Source organism: Pholcus phalangioides, unplaced genomic scaffold, assembly GCF_987345545.1.
Source record: "Pholcus phalangioides strain wild (caught in Gottingen) unplaced genomic scaffold, Ppha-v1.0 ptg000009l_1, whole genome shotgun sequence".
NCBI classification, from domain to species: domain Eukaryota; kingdom Metazoa; phylum Arthropoda; class Arachnida; order Araneae; family Pholcidae; genus Pholcus; species Pholcus phalangioides.
The window spans coordinates 35,591,583-35,608,003 of record NW_028301602.1 but is presented as its reverse complement, the minus strand read 5'-3'; the positions used below and the strand labels follow the sequence as shown (position 1 = coordinate 35,608,003).

The 16,421-nt window shown below is 35.6% G+C and overlaps 1 protein-coding gene across 1 annotated transcript; it reads left to right on the top strand.

The window, feature by feature from the left end:
* Positions 1–714: 714 nt before the first annotated feature.
* On the top strand, positions 715–15,708 carry LOC149082981 (glyoxylate reductase/hydroxypyruvate reductase-like). Its single transcript, XM_089236027.1, has 9 exons — positions 715–1,211; positions 1,345–1,475; positions 4,869–4,941; positions 7,841–7,957; positions 9,147–9,238; positions 9,772–9,852; positions 12,122–12,281; positions 12,553–12,683; positions 15,409–15,708. The coding sequence occupies exons 1-9, from the start codon at positions 1,141–1,143 to the stop codon at positions 15,531–15,533; spliced, it is 981 nt and encodes a 326-aa protein (XP_089092153.1). The 5' UTR covers positions 715–1,140; the 3' UTR covers positions 15,534–15,708.
* Positions 15,709–16,421: the final 713 nt, after the last annotated feature.

Below are 16,421 nucleotides of genomic sequence, written 5' to 3'. Positions count from 1 at the left end.
CTCCTTGATCTCTGCGACCCTTTGATCACTTGGCATCCCCCTTTGACTGCATTTTCACCCATATCCTCCTTAGAGGATAAAGGGAGCCGCAAGGGAGACCAACAGTTGAGAACCACTGCACAAAGCCATCAAGTGAAAGAGATGAATTTGTAATCTATAAAACAGTCAAACTGCATACAGATCACCATAATGTCTTCGCGCGTTGTACGTTTATGGCGGTGGTTCTGAAACATTTGCCAACCGCGGCTTCCTTGAACAATTCATGATCCATCTGCGGCTCCCCAGAATAGCTTGTATTAGATATTTTCACTTACAAAAGAACCACTTCAAAGCCTAAATAGGCACACAAATCAATATCTCCAGTTCGTTGCGACGCATACTTTGAGAAACACTGGTTTATGGTGTATAATTCTCTGTTCGTGATTCTCTTCTACTGTAGAACAACGTGGAAATTCGAGGAATGGGGGGAAGGGATGAGAGAAAAAACCAGTAGGAACGATCACTTCAATCATATCTTTAGTGGCAAAGATTGAAAGGGAGTTCAACGGAGCACTGCTCCAAACACGTGTATAGGCAGTTAGACGCTTTTGGTAATGGCCTTACCAACAAGAGTACAGAATAATAATGTTCTAGAATAACGATAGAGAATGGGAGATAATTCAGAGAAAAGTCATTTTCTCTTCCGTAACCTTTCATTAAGTTCTGGTCGAATGTAAAGTATATGTATTTCTTGCGGTAAAAAAAAATATATAAGGTCTATTTTCACATTACAGTATGTTATCTGGCACCCAAGTGGAACTAATAAAACGATAATTTCGTTTACAGCATCCTTCAGACTTCTTTCCTCTTTCCTGCCTTTTCTTCTACTCTTTCTTTTTTTATATTCTTTTATTATTCGACGTCTGGTCTATCGGTCCAAGGCCACTTTAAACACTATCAGATAGTTTTCTATTTTTTTTTTTTATTTGATCTTTTATTTTTATACTCATTCGGTTCTACACAGCGAGAGCGTAAAGAGCTACTGGTGGAGAAACGAGCCGGGCTGGGAAAAAAAAGAACCATCCCAGGGCCAGAGATATCATCAGACACGCGAGTGTGGTGTGTGATAGTGTGTTTGTGTGGTAACCTGAGAATCTAACGATGAGTCGGCCTAAAGTGTACGTGACAAGACCTGATATTCCTAAAGACGGGCTTGATTTACTCAGGGCGAAGTAAGTTTCGAAATAATTGTGAATTTCGTGTCTGGAAATTGAACTTATTTACCTGAGCTTTATAAGCAATTTTCTTTCTCCGCGTAGTCATATTTTCGCTATTAAATTTTGATCATTTTATATTTCATCCCAGATGTGATATTGAAATATATCCAGAGCATAAGCCCATCGAGCGTTCGGCACTTCTCAAGGGTGTCGTTGGAAAAGATGCTCTCCTGTGCCTTCTCACCGAACCGATAGACAAAGAAGTCATTGAGAAAGCGGGTTCGGCGCTTTTTTATTCACTTATTTTATTTTTATCTTTCAAAAGATTTTTTGTGACTATATAAAATGAGCGAAATGCTATCGGAATCGATGTATAAAGTATTTATGAAATTTTCTCATTAACTCCACAGATGCATTTACTATTTTATTAAATTATATTTTTCATTTTATTTAAAATAAAAATACTCGTCGCGGTAAGATTTTAATAATCAAAATATTAACTACAATAATTTAGAAATTATCTACTTTGATTTCACGGTATATTTGTCTGTGAAATTTCTCTGTAACGATTTGTAAGGGACTAGAGAAAATCCTCAAAATTACATACAGAATCTATTTTTTAATGTATATTATAACTATTGAGAATCATCTAAAATCTCTTGGGGAATGTGAACGATGAGCTTGTTGTCAGGTTTTTCATTCGACTCTTTTCTTTGCCTTTGACTAAAAAGATTAAATTGCTATCAAAGCAATACAGCTCTTAATTAATGTAGAGCCTGTGATCCAGATCTTTGGTCGGCATTTCCTATCTTATCATATTTCAGCGAATAATTTTCCACATAAGGACTTGCGAAAGGAGCCAAATAAATGAAATTTGATACGATGTGGACAGGGCCGTCATTTCAACTTTTTCCGGGGGGGGGGGGGCAAACCTTTTCCAGGGGGGGGGGGAGTAAAGCACGTGTACTCAATGTATGTATATATATGTATATACCAGTTTTAGTGCATTTTCGAAAGTCGAGGGAGGGGACGTTTAAATTATCACTAAATCTTTCAACTTTCATTGTTCGTTCACGTGAGCGATTCAGCCAATGAGGTTATTGGATACATTCTAGAAAATGTAACCGATACTCTTATTGGTTGCATTTTTCAAGTTTTATAAATGAACTTTTATGAAACTTTTATAGTGTAATTCCTTCCTAAGGCCTGGATTACACTATAAAAGTTTTGTAAAAGCTCTTTGATAAAACGGGAAAAATTCAACCGATAAGATCACCGGATGCATTATAAAAGTTTGGTAAAAGCCCTTTTATAAAACTTGAAAACGGTGACCTTATTGTTTGCATTTTTCAAGTTTTATAAAAGGACTTTTACCGAACTTTTATAGTGTAATCCCGGCCTTAGGAAGGAATTACACTATAAAAGTTTCATAAAAGTTCATTTATAAAACTTGAAAAATGCAACCAATAAGACTATCGGTTACATTTTCTAGAATGTATCCAATAACCTCATTGGCTGAATTTTTCAAGTGTGTGTGTGTGAAAAAAGGCGATTAAAAAATAATAACCAGAGTTTTTCCAAATTTTTTTTCAGAGACGATGACTGATTAAAAATGTCTTGTTCAAAGTATAGTTTGTTTTGAATTGTATCTTATTCAAAAAATGCACAGTAATTTTTCAGTCTTTTTTTTTTTCAGGTTTGCAATGTAATGCAATTAGAAAAAAATTATAAGGTCATTCCCTTTTTCTGACGTCACTTACCTTATTTGCATATCCTTATAGCTAGACAACATTTCTGAGGGCTTCTCAAATAATTCGACATGGTTGTGTTAATGCGGAGCTTGATTCGTAAAAATAGGACGAGACAAAAGTCTATCTCTTATAGAAAAGGGTAAGATTCTCGTATTAAAAAATTAGAATTAATGTCTCGAGAAATTGGACAAAATATTAATATGTCGGTCGAAATTACACATAAAAGTTTAATAAAAATTTCTTTTACAAAACTTGAAGGGGGAAAAAAAAACAACCGACAAGCCTGTTGATTATATCCTCTCGAATATAACCGATACTCTAATTGTTCAAGTTTTGTAAAAAATATGTACAAAACTTTTATGTAATGTAATTATAACAAAAAAAATAAAAACTTTTACAAAACTTTTGTAGTGTAACCTTGGGCCAAAGACAATGGTTAACATTTTTTTTGAAGAACAGCGAATTTCATTCTGAGTATAAAAGTGTGGTTAGAGGCCAGCTTCTTTAACTGATCGCAGGCAAGAATAGCAATAATTCGAGATGCGAACAAAAAAAAATGTCTTCAGACAAAATTGCGAACGATTTGGAACTCTTGTATAAAATTTAATTTAATTTAATTTAATTTAATTTAATTTAATTTAATTTAATTTAATTTAATTTAATTTAATTTAATTTAATTTAATTTAATTTAATTTAATTTAATTTAATTTAATTTAATTTAATTTAATTTTATTTTATTTTATTTTATTCATTTATTATTTACTTCATACCAGAAAAAATTTCCACAATAGAAGAATAGGAGGTCCGCATACAGTGTGTCGAAAAGAAAAAGTCTTTTCTGACCAATCCTTATACGAGCATACACAATGTTTTGAGACTAGAGTTAGCTAAAAGCATTCGGTTAAAGTGTATAAACGTTTAAAATTTCATAAGCTTTTATATCAGTTTATATCTGAAACGACTTCATTTTTTACCGCTCATCCCCTTTTAAAATTAAATGCTTTTCAACGAATCCCAATCTCATCACTGTGTGTGCTCGTTAAAGGTGGTGGGTCAGGAAAGAATTCTTTTTCGAACACACTGTATGCAGACTTCTTAATCTCCCAATTTTCTCTGAAGATATATATATATATATATTTATTTATTTATTTAAATCTCTAATTATTGTTATTCTTCTCTACAATCAGTTAAGGAAGATGGCCGGACCGCACTTATATACTCAGAATAAAATTCGCTTTGTTCTTCAAGGAATTGTTAACCAGTGTCTATAGTGGTTAACAATGGAATTCCTGCGTAATATTCTACCCAATTTCTCGAGAAATTAATCAACAAATTTTTTTATAAAACGAGGATCTTTCCTTTTTCCATAAGACATGGCCTTTTGCTTCGTCCCATCTTTACGAATCGAGCATCGCGGAAAACAACTTTGTCGAATTATTCGAGAATGGCTAGTCATAGGGATATGCAAATAAGATAAGTGGCGTTATAGTTTTTTTCCAATTGTATTACACAGTAAATCGAAAAATGTAGCCTGTATATTTACTGAAAAAAATATATTGCGAATTTTTTTGAATATATATTTTTTCAAGATATTTTTTTCCCATCTAGTCATCATCTCTGAGAGAGTTACTTTTTTTAAATCGTCGTTTTTCAACTGGCCCTAAAATTTCTTCTACTACTGAAGAAGTTTTCAATTTCATGCATGTTGCCACGAAATGCTTATTTTAATGCGGTCAAAAGACACGACAGCAACTGAAATATGTCTACTAGAAACACTCAACACTCGAGACAAACTAATAATTTCATTAAATTTTCAATTTTAATGTGAATATTGAACCACAAATTTTTTTTTCTTTCGAAATTTACGAATGGAAATGTTCAAAAATCAACTTGCTTTCCGTTTTTGTCATTCATTCATCAGGTCCACAACTGAAGGTGATTTCAACGATGTCCGTTGGATACGAGCACATCGACTTGGAAACCTGCAAGAAGAAGTAAGCCAAAGCGTATTAAAGACGTATTATTGATACGCTTTGAAGTAAGCCCTGATACAACCAACTGACGCTGACTGAAGCTTGTTAGGAAATTGGCTGAATTATCTAACATCTCGTTTTCATTATAGTATATCTCTACTAATTTTACGACCGCAGTACTTCCAAAAGGACTCTACAGACGTGATTTTCATGTTTTCTATCTTCCATGCCTTTTTACTTTAAATTTATTTGATTCATTCTAGATATGTGAAGTCATTCCTTCCCGCGATAAAATGGTTTTTGTTCGTGTCAGCTGGAGTATTAATGCATGTACAGAGAATGCCGAATCACCTTCTCGGCTGTAAAGCCGGTACAATCTTTATTGGAACGCGTTGCTTGTTATACGGTGCAGTCCGTATTTTATGACCTGTAAATTTATCAGTTGCCACTCTAAAAAATAGATATTCTTAGGGAATTTAGGTGGTGCCCCCCCCCCCCTTTTTTCTGACAGGAGAAACACCTGAGATAAACAAGAAGCTCTTTCACCTCGAAGTACTAGAAAATGAAAAATTTGCACTGAAAAAAATTCGTTTTTTCCCCCCATGGTAATAAAATAATGTTTCTTATCATTTATTCTTAGTTGTGGTGAGGGATTTGGTTCTGTGTAACTGGGTGAAACTTACAACAGGAATGAAGAAAAAACGTTTCTCCATTAATTTTTATGAGTTCTCGTCCAGTTTCAAGTAATGAAAATTCTCATATTTTATACAAAAATTACAATTTTCTTCTAAATAAATTTTGCTCGTATTTAGCTTTTTTTTAAATCTCTCATGTTTTAATCACTAATTCCATGGTTATTTCCTAGCTTTCAATGTAATAATATTTATCTTCTGTACTTCTGTACTCTTGTCCGTTTTTCTGTATAGGCTCAAAAAGCAGGGCATTTCATAAATTCATAAAAGGTTTAAAAATTCCTAAAAATTGAAGGAATATGTATATTTGAATGCGATTTGTGCGAAAAAGTTATTCCTACGAAAGATGATTTTTTTTTTTTGATACAGAAAAAGAATTACCTCACATTTTCGTCGATAGAAGGCGCTGCACGAAAGCAAATCACTGTAAATATGCAAATCAGAGTCATACAAAATGTAGAGTGCATGATTAACAGCTAATTTCTGAACTTTCCTGTTGCTGGCGCTTACATAAGGTTTTATTATGATGTTGGCAGACCAGAATGAGGGGTAATTTCCCGTTCCCAGGTCTTCCGAGCTGTAAGCGGGCTTACAGCGTATGAAGAGAAAGACAAGGGCGTAATGTTTGTGAGTATAAAATGCTTGTATGTGAAAAAAGAAAAAAAAAATTGCAACGTTAGAACTGGTTTCTGGTAAAAAATTTAAATAACGAAATTAAATTTAAAATGTTGCAGGTAAAATGCCGGCACAAAACCATCAGATGATTAGTATGATTATATTTAGTGCTTTCAGCTGTGAAGAAAGCTCGAAAAGCGATGTTTCTTGAACTACGCCACTGGCTCGCATTCCATTGGCTGTAGAGTCCTGGTCTTCTCCCATTGGCTAGACCTGCAATCGATACTGTTAGTAGGAAGAGGAAAAAATACAAGGGATAGCGTTAATCGATTATATTAAAAGTTTTAAAAAGGATTGAAGAAGGAGATTAAATAGAAAATATAATGTTGTTTTTTATTTTATCAAAACTTTTTGGGATTCTTTTGGAGAAGATTTTTTTTTTTTGATAGATAAAAAGATGGTGAAAGGAACTTGAAGAAAAAGTAGAACATTTCGGAATAAATAGGTTTCCTGAAATAAAAATAATTAGGAGGCTATCGTTGTTGGTTACTTGACCAGAATATTTCCGGCATCAGAAAGAAATTTGTTAAGTATAGCTCTCCTATATTTTTCTGTCCCAGACTTAACGATTTCCTCCATACACGTTTTGGCAAAATCGAACATATCGTATGTTGCGCTCGCCGTAGAGCTGTTGGAGTCTGAAGAACTCGACATGTTGCCTGCCGTCGTGAAAGTAGGCTTGGTTGCTCCGGTCTGACTGGTAAGCTTCGGCCGCTTGGTTGAGACTGGGCTCGCATTGGTTGCCACTCGTGCAGAGAAATTTTCCAAGTTTTCATTTAAGTCCGTAGATTTGTCACTTAGAGTTGGACTTTTATTCAGCTTGGTCAAAATTTTCAAAGTTTTTCACAAAATCCGTAGAGACACTGAGGTCCGTAGAGCAGGTCTTGTGGGACTTTTCAGATACAGAAGAGATTGAAGAAAGATTCATATTCAATTACTCCTGCCGAACTGTCTTGCAGTGCCTTTATCGACAAAAATGTGAAATAATTTTTTTCCTCTACCAAAACAAATCCCCATCAGTGAAAATAACTTTTACGCAAATCGCATTCAAAAATATACGAATTCCCTCAATTTTTTAATCAATTTTTAAACTATTTTTCGAGTTTATGGGACACCCTGTACATCTATAATCTTTAATTAATCTCCATAATTGAATTTCGCAAGTACATACAAATATAGTATCAAAGAGAAATCTCGATATGAACGGTATCTATGAATAGGCCTATTTGAAATTCAATATTTTTACAGGGGGTAGCTGGATTTATTTCAAAATAAAAAAAATATTTCGTAACGATGGTCTCTCGACTTCAACAATGATTTTCTGAAATCATATTTGCTTACTTATACTATAGCTCTCCCAACTAACGTGTTTTTCAACAATGCAGAGTCATGTTCATCCCCTTTAGTATGGTGTGTATTTCTTTTAATACTCAACTCTTTGTTTCGATTAATGTACGAAATACAAGTATTTTTTTAGATGTTTTTATAACGAAACAAAGTCATAGTTTTTGGGAAAAAACAAACAAACATATATATATATAACTGTTTTTCAGGGGTATTGTCGTGACCAACACTCCTCATGTTTCCACGGATTCAGTTGCCGAGTTCACTGTTACCATGATGCTTGCGGTTGGAAGAAGACTTTTCGATGCGGCTTCGGCAATACGCAAGTAAATGTCTCTTTTTTTTATACTCTTCATTTTTTCAATATCTATTCCATTCTTAACTTACAAACATACATTTTCACCATGTCCATTCAGCTCGTGAACCATTTGCAGAAAGTTTTGGCCGAACGAAACACACTACACTGACGTGACGGGAAATAACGTCACGTCAGTGTAGTGTGTTACGGACTCCACTCTCACAATTTAAAAAAAAAAGAGAAGAAGATACGAATAGCGTTCTCCCATTTAAGATAAGTCATAGTGAATTAAATTAAAAGTGTTTTTTAACTAGGGGCCATATAGGGCTAATGTACCGATATTTGAAATTTTGTTTTTTGTACGGTCTCCTTGCTCTGTCTCTTCTGAGCGAAGCAAAAAAAATTCCATGGTTTATATGAGTGCAAAATTAGCTGAGACATTTGAATTAAAAACCACATAAAATTAAGGAAAGAACAGCATGTATTGAGAGGCAATATTCTTCAGCCGCTGGTCCGTGAGAATTTTCTACCGGACCGCGGTACCCTATAGCTACTACATAATTTTAGATTAAATTTTAAGTATCACCGCACATATACATGTTTTTATTCCTGTCTTAGCCACCAGCAGGTTTGCCAATTATATTTCTCTCCTTCATTTATCTTCACTGGTGACCGCAAATTATTTCTCTCATTTATTTATTTTTTTGGTCCGCAAATTATTTCTCCTATTTACTTATTTTCTTTTGCCGTTCCGCAAACTACTTCTACTATTTATTTTTTCCTCCCATAAAAACTCCTGTCCGCAGTTTTAAAAAAGGTGGAAGAACACTCAGGGAAACAAAAGATTATAAGGTTATCTTTGAAGTTGCAGTTCATTTGAAACTTTTCTAAATTATGAGACCCCTTATAAACTTTCAAACAGCAATATCTCGGCGAATATTGTACTTGGAAACGTTGATATTTTTTTTGCACCCCCCCCCCCCTAGTTGTTATATATTTGAAATGGACACTTTATTTGAATACCTTTCTAATTAAAAGTGTGTCTCTAAAATCCATTGATTTACGAGAAGTTTGAGCTGAAGCGGATCAAACTATAACGAACAATAAGTAAATAATAAGTTATTTGTACTTGGGATCTTTCCGCTAATTATATTTGGTGCAAGTGAAGATTATTTTTAAGTGAAGAAAAAAATCTGTATCAATTTCATTTCATATAGTGGTGACTGGGTATACAGCTGGAGTCCAGTATGGCTTTGCGGTCAAGGATTGACGGACGCTACTATTGGTATCGTCGGAATGGGCAGAATAGGTATAAAATGATTTACTTTTATTTGTCAATTTTTCCAATAAAACAAAAGCAACGAAATTTCAAATTTCCGATTTAAAATTATGATAACACAATTGTAGGAATAATTCTCTAAATATTCATGACTGCTAAACGCAATGTCAAGAAGAGCGTGATGTGTTTGCATTTGTGCAAACTCACCGGTGACTACCAGCAAATTGGCCCCACAAGATGTCTGAAATAAAAAAGTTGGTGTGCATGCAATTCACGAAAAAGATCTATGATTATATCGATCTTCCTTTAGATTACCATAATAATATACACCGATAATTACAATAATGCTATACATACATACATAATAATAGTGATGGTCATTCCTACGAAATCTCGGATTTATTTCTAACGAACCATGAAATTTCATTCCCATTGTGCTCTAGTCAAAATGGCAGATTCTCCCGTGAATGGAGTATATAATATAAAAATAATTCAGTTCATGAATATTTAGGTTTTTATAGTTTGATGCGTTTTTGTTGATTTTTGTCACGATTCAATCGCAGGCCAAGCTGTCATGAAGAGGTTGCTTCCTTTCGGTGTGTCCAAGGTCCTTTACTATGACGTCTTCCATCCCATCAAACCGGGTGAGTTTCACTTGATGGTTAATAATCACGGGCGACACAGAAAGAAGATACACACACACCACACTTGTATAATTTTCGAATAGAATCATTAATCATCTGGTGGGAAAGAAATGCGTAGTCCAAAAACCAGCCCATCATTTTTTTTTTCGGTGGCTTTTTTTTCTTCATCTTTTTCAGTACAGAAAATATATTATGGAGATTCGTATAGAGTTACTACTTCAGAAAGTTTCCCCCTTGAAGTTCGAAGAAAAATTATTTAACGACTCTTCGACGAACTACAGAAACGTCAATGAAATAAAATTAATTTTTTGCAGTTTTTGTCAAGTGGTTAGTATATATACAGTCAATGGGAAACCGTAATAGTAAATAGACTCAACCCTGTGTTATGAATGCAGGATAATTATAAGGATAATTGTATGAGCTTTCTATAAATATTGGGTCGCTCCATGCGATCTGAGTGGTTTTTGAGCGAAGGGGAAAAACTTTTATAAGGGCGGCATTCACCGACATGGTTTAAACCATAGTTTCCCAACCTTTTTTGTCCCAGCGCCCCCTTCTTCAGAAATTTTTTTCTCCCATCGCCCCCCCCCCGCCATCTAACCCATAAGATCCTATGTTAAATTCGTAGCTTCTACCGCTCCCCTGGAACATTCGATCGCGCCCAAGGGGGCATTAACGACCACGTTGGGAATCACTGATTTAAACCATAGTCACAATTTATTTTTTGATAAGAGATCGACACGGATTGGTTAAATTCTGGGTTTTAACCAATCTATGTTGATCTCTTATCCGAAAATTGTAACTACAGGTTTAAACCATGTCGGCGATACCGACCTAAGACACTTGCCATTGTGTGAAGTGATTTTTTGAATTTTAGCCTTTCTACGATCACGGAGGTAATATTATAGCGTCCAAACTCCAGTGGAATAAATTCAAACAAAAGTTCGTTGTTGTCAAATATAGATAATACAAATTTGTGGCCAAATGTATGAAATTCGGACATTGGCCGGACCAATATTTAACGAAATTGGCCATTTCGCGAAGTGGCCCGCCACTTCGTGAATAGGCCAATTTCGGGCTTTGGCAGTAGCATATGAACTTTTAGGAATATTTAGCATCTCTACGGAAATTTCGAGCATTTGCATCCCAAGGTCAACCGCAGAAATTCAATTCGGTTTTCGAAGACATCATCATCCAAATCAACAGATCACCCACTTCGATCTTCATATTGTAAACCATATATGCTCAACCCATGGCCTGCTGGCCCATAACCTCAGACGTATATTTTCAACAATGAATAAAGTAGCACATTCCCAGATCACTAAAAAAAATGACTCGCAGCGTTTGACAGCTCACATTTTAAATAATGACGCTCACATTTATGGCTTATTCAAGTGACCTGGGGATAATGACTCACGATATATTCCAGATCACTTAAGTGGCCTGCGGCATATTCCTAAATCACTTAAGTGGATTTTAAAATTAGTATTTCTATCATCCATATTGGAAGCTCCTGTATAAGTATTCAGAATACACCGATTATACGATACATAAAAGCCAGACATTTCAGTGGACTTCAGATTTTCCTTTCGCATTACCACAAAAGGATGAAAACACACAGCATCAGTTGAAACGCGCACATACAGAAAAACAGAAAAACACCGAGCCCTTCATGGCTAGAAGATATCATAAAAATGTCATGTCTATTGAAGGAACACGTGAATACACAAAATTATATATCAATCAGATCATCAATAATCAGGACCGGAACTGGGGGGGGGGGCAACCACCCCGAACGGCTGAATCATGTTTGCCCCGGCAAACCCTGGCAAAAATCCCAGTTACGGCCCTGTATAAAATATGGTCTATGTTCCTTGGGTTCACTTAACTGCCAGGCAATCGGCTGTATAGGTTCCGAACAAAACAAGAAACATTACCCCAATATATTACTATTTGACTTTTTATATCCGACATTGTAAAAAGTAGAATAAGAAGAAAATTATAACGAATTAAAATAAAAGTATAAATGTAAATGATAATAAATAATTATCATGTAAATTATTTGGTAGGTCATTTTAGTTCTAATTAAGGACAAGAAAAAAACAATGTTTTTGAAACAATAAGTTATACTTCAAAACAAATAATAATAATAACAAATAATCTATAACCTGGTACACTTTTTTTAAAGTACCGTCAGCGATTTCTCATTAGATCATGTTACACACATATACGATTATTGATTATGCTTATTTCATTTATTATTCGACAGCGGAAGATATGGGCGCTATCTTTACTCCATTCGAGGACCTTCTAAGGCAATCGGATTTCGTCGTGGCCATGTGCAACTTATCTGAAGAAACCAAGGGATTATTCAACAAGAAGGCATTTTCAATCATGAAACGTTCGGCTGTTTTCGTCAATACAAGCAGGTTAGACAAAATTTCATTCCAATTTTCAATACTATGATTTCCGAAGAGTTCGAATCGAAATTGTGGTCTTTAGAATGATTCCTTTTCTCTAATATGTTGATTTTCTTGAAGTTTCTAGATTTTTTTCGCCTCTATCTCATCGTTATTTCTACGGATAGTAACTTAATTTTTTTCATGTGCATTCATTATGATAAATCTCTGTGAAATAGAATTTTCTCTCATTAGAAAATCATCTATTTCTACAATACCCCCATATTTTTCCTCATTGCAGGGGTGGTGTAGTGAATCAAGATGATTTATATGATGCTTTGAAATCGGGACAAATCAGAGCTGCGGGCCTCGACGTGATGATTCCTGAGCCATTGCCCAGAGACCACAAATTGACGACTCTGCCAAACCTTGGTAAAATACACTTTTCTGTAGTTTTTCTTTCGACTTAAGCGCATTGAAATTCATGGCACGTATTCACAATTTTTCAAAAAATAGTCTGAAATCATATTTATTCAAGAAAGTTGGCCCTTAATGAGTGACTGCACACAACTGTTATTTTGATGTTTTCTTCCTTGATCTACTGTCATTTCAATTTACTTAAAGAACTCAAATGAAATATTAGCGGAACTTCATCGAACCGAATTAGTCAGTTTTGCATTGGCGTAGGTGTTTGTAGTTCTTGCTTTTGACGTAGTCGATTTTGTTAACTGTGGTAAATTTTGATCCGGTAAATCAGTGAATTGTTATTTTAAAATAAAATTACAATTTATGTCTTATTTAAAAGCCAAATGTGAAACTTGAAGATCACTCAAAGATTACGCATTTGTATTGAAAATATACAGACAGAATTTTTTTTAACAAAGCAGTGGTTCCTAAACTATGTATTCCTAGATGTATGTGATGGACAATTCAGGGATACACGAAAAATAATCAGTAATGGTCGGAAGAAACAATGAAGCCATAAAACGAAAATATTCATTAAACTGATGCATACATTATTACATTATATACACCGAGATACGCAAGCTTCATAAGCATATCACACACCTATACGCAAGTATTACTCCTATGCATTTTTTGGGAAGAGGGGTAAGCAAGCTTTCTACGTATTTCTAGTTGGTAACAGTAGGTAGGCAACGTGTTCTAAGTAAACCAACGGCAAGTCTTTTCAAGAGGTACAGAGATACGCGTCTCTTGTTCATTCAAAAGCCAGGACGTACAAAGCCAGCCTCTTGTGCATTCTAGGGGTGCTCGATTCTCGTACACATGTCTAGCAGTAACAAGAATCCTGCGCATTTCTTCAGGTAAACAAGCTTAGCCGCTGTGGTGGTCGAGTGGTCATAATCACGGGTTCGATCCCCACCGTCACCACAGTGGTGGTCGGCTGAAGTTGGTTTTCTGTAGTTCCCAACTTCGAGGCGCAAATGCGAGACGATCTCTCCGTTAAAAAGCTTCGCCATAGAGAGGAACAGGCCTAAAAATAGTACAAATATTCAGTCATTACACCTTCTCTCACTTCACTTCTGAACTATAGATGGTAGCACTGAATTTCAGACACACCACTGGATACGCACTCTAGGTACGCGACTAGTAACTGGCAATTGCATCTAAAGCAGTAAATTGCAAATTTTTTTTTTTCAAAGTTTAGTGATATATCCCGTATTTGGGATAGAAATTTCCTGCATTCTCCTAGATGATGTATGGTAAACGTCAGTATGTAGGTATAATTTTATTTGAACCCAAATATGGATATTACTAATATCAATTACAACGGTTGAATAATGTTATCAAAGTTGCCTACGGACGACCTATGATAGTGGTTCTCTCTTTGGGAACAAGCGGCCAGTAGCGGATGAAAGTTGGTCGAGGCGTCCGGTGCGCCCGCCGTTAAATCCGCCTCTGCAAGCGGCCAGTTCTAATTTATTTTTGTGAGTGGAAAGCCCGGTTAAAAACACACAACAGACGGAAAAGGAATGGGGGGAAAAAGGAAACGGCCAATCATTCGCAGCCCGGTATGTATGACGTAAGACCCGGTACCAGGCCGCGTCCCGGCGGTTGAGAAACACTATTCTAGAGGGGGTATACAAGACTTCTACGCATTCCCAGAGAGGTACTTGAAACACGAAAGGTTGGGGAACATTGATATAGAGAATTCAAAAAAAGGGATGGATTTGACAAACGCGCTTCTAAATCGAAATACAAATACAAGGCCACAACAGCAAAATACCCAACAAGGTTGGCTGAGAAAAGATGCCCATAACAAATGCCATATATTTCTAAAATTCAGCAACTCGATTAAAAATGCAATTACGAACACTAAGAACTATGTAAACATGATAAAATATAATACAATGCCTATAAAAATATTTATGGTTGTCTTATTCTAAGTATGGACAGAGCTTCTCGATTTACCCCCACAGCATGTTTATCGTATTTCTTTTTAAACGTGTCAATTGTGTTGGAATTTACTACCCCCCCCCCCCACGAGGGTAAGCTATTCCATTTATTAACAACCCTATTAGAGGAAAAATACTCTGCCACACCTCAACCTAGAATTTCCCCTTATCAATCGGTGTCCCCTTGTCAAAGCAGTCGATTGACGGCGTATTAATAATTCATGGTGCATCCTATCCATTCCGTTGAAAATTTTGAGCACTTCGATCACACTCCCCCCGACACCTGCCGTTCATCCAATGTAAACATATTCAAAAAGTGTAGTCTGTCTTCATAACTCAAGCCCCATGTTTAGTGTTAGTATTTGTAGTCCTCTGCGTGGGTCGGCCCGTGGTCTTTGGTGGCTAGCGGGGCTTTTTCTTTTTTTCCAGCATGGCTCAGCCGCAAGGTAGCCTGCTTATATCCCACAAGGGACAGAGCGAGGGCCATGTTTGGTGTTTGCATAACTCAAGCCCCGTGTGCCAACAAGGACACGCGTAGCTCTTCTCCGCACCCTCTTCAACCTTGTCTATGTAGCTATGTAGGTATGGTCTCCAAAACCTTGCAGCATGCTCCAGTCCGGGACGAACTAAAGTTCGTTTAATGTAATAAGGAGCTAGAGTTTTAATTTTAATACGAAAAATTGTTTACAGTAGGATGATGACAATTAAAATTTATATTCTATTTTTTTTTTAAATTGCAGCTCTATCTCCGCATGTAGCTAGTGCCGAGATGTCAGCTAGAATCAAAATGGCCGAAATGGCGGCTACCAACATTCTGAATGTCCTCGCCGGTAAAAGCGCTCTTACACCCGTTCCACTGGATTAAGGAGAGATTTTTCTACATTTTATGTCTCCAGAAATAATGCTGGGTTAATGCCATTTTTCTTGCCATAAAAAAGAAGAAATTATAAGACAACAAAAAAAAATGAATTTTTGTTGTATAGTTTCCATATTTGTAGGCCATCTTCTGGTTTGGTAAATAAATTTTTTTATATCAATGATTTTTTTATTGTTTGTAGTTTGTCATTCCTACAAAAATTCAATTTCATGATTTTTTACTACAAATTAATTGGATTAATTTCCATTTCTTTAAATAAATTACATAACTATTAGTAATGAACATACATGAACTAAAAATCATACAGGGTGTCCTGTAAGTCCTAATTCAGCATTTATCTCATCAACCGTTCGTCGTAGAAGTATGGTTTCTCTATTTAAAAAGCGCTCAAAATGTGTTCACAAATGATCCTGTACCAGTTTTGAGAGTAGAAATACAGTGTGTCACAAAATAAAAACAAACTGTATTTTTATACGGTCCTCCTGTCCTCTAACTTTCGCTTAGAGTTCCGTCTCTCCTGAGGCCAACAAAAAAATTCCATGTTTCTAACATTCCCTGAGGTATCCGAATTCAAAAATCTGAGGAAAATTGGGAAAGAACAACATAAACATAAATGGGGGAGGACAGCGTTGTTCATCAGTTTTCGCTGCCCCCCCCCCTTTACTCGGTATTTTGAATTCAAGCATCTTAGAGAATATTGCAGTCATAAACATGAGATTTTTTTTTTTTTTGCTAGGGCTCGGAAAAGACAAGGCAACAAATTTCTAATTTGAAGTTAGAAGACGGGGAGTACCGAACAAAAATTTAGATTTTTTTTTATTTTGTGAAACACTGTATTTCCACTCTCAAAACTGATACCAAGTAATTTTTGAACGC

Excerpts from the sequence above, each read along its gene's own strand:
- LOC149082981 (XM_089236027.1), top strand. The coding sequence starts at position 1,141 with ATGAGTCGGCCTAAAGTGTACGTGACAAGACCTGATATTCCTAAAGAC. Across the intron at positions 9,239-9,771 it reads CGTCGGAATGGGCAGAATAG|GCCAAGCTGTCATGAAGAGG; the intron begins GTATAAAATGAT and ends ATTCAATCGCAG. Across the intron at positions 12,684-15,408 it reads GACGACTCTGCCAAACCTTG|CTCTATCTCCGCATGTAGCT; the intron begins GTAAAATACACT and ends TTTAAATTGCAG.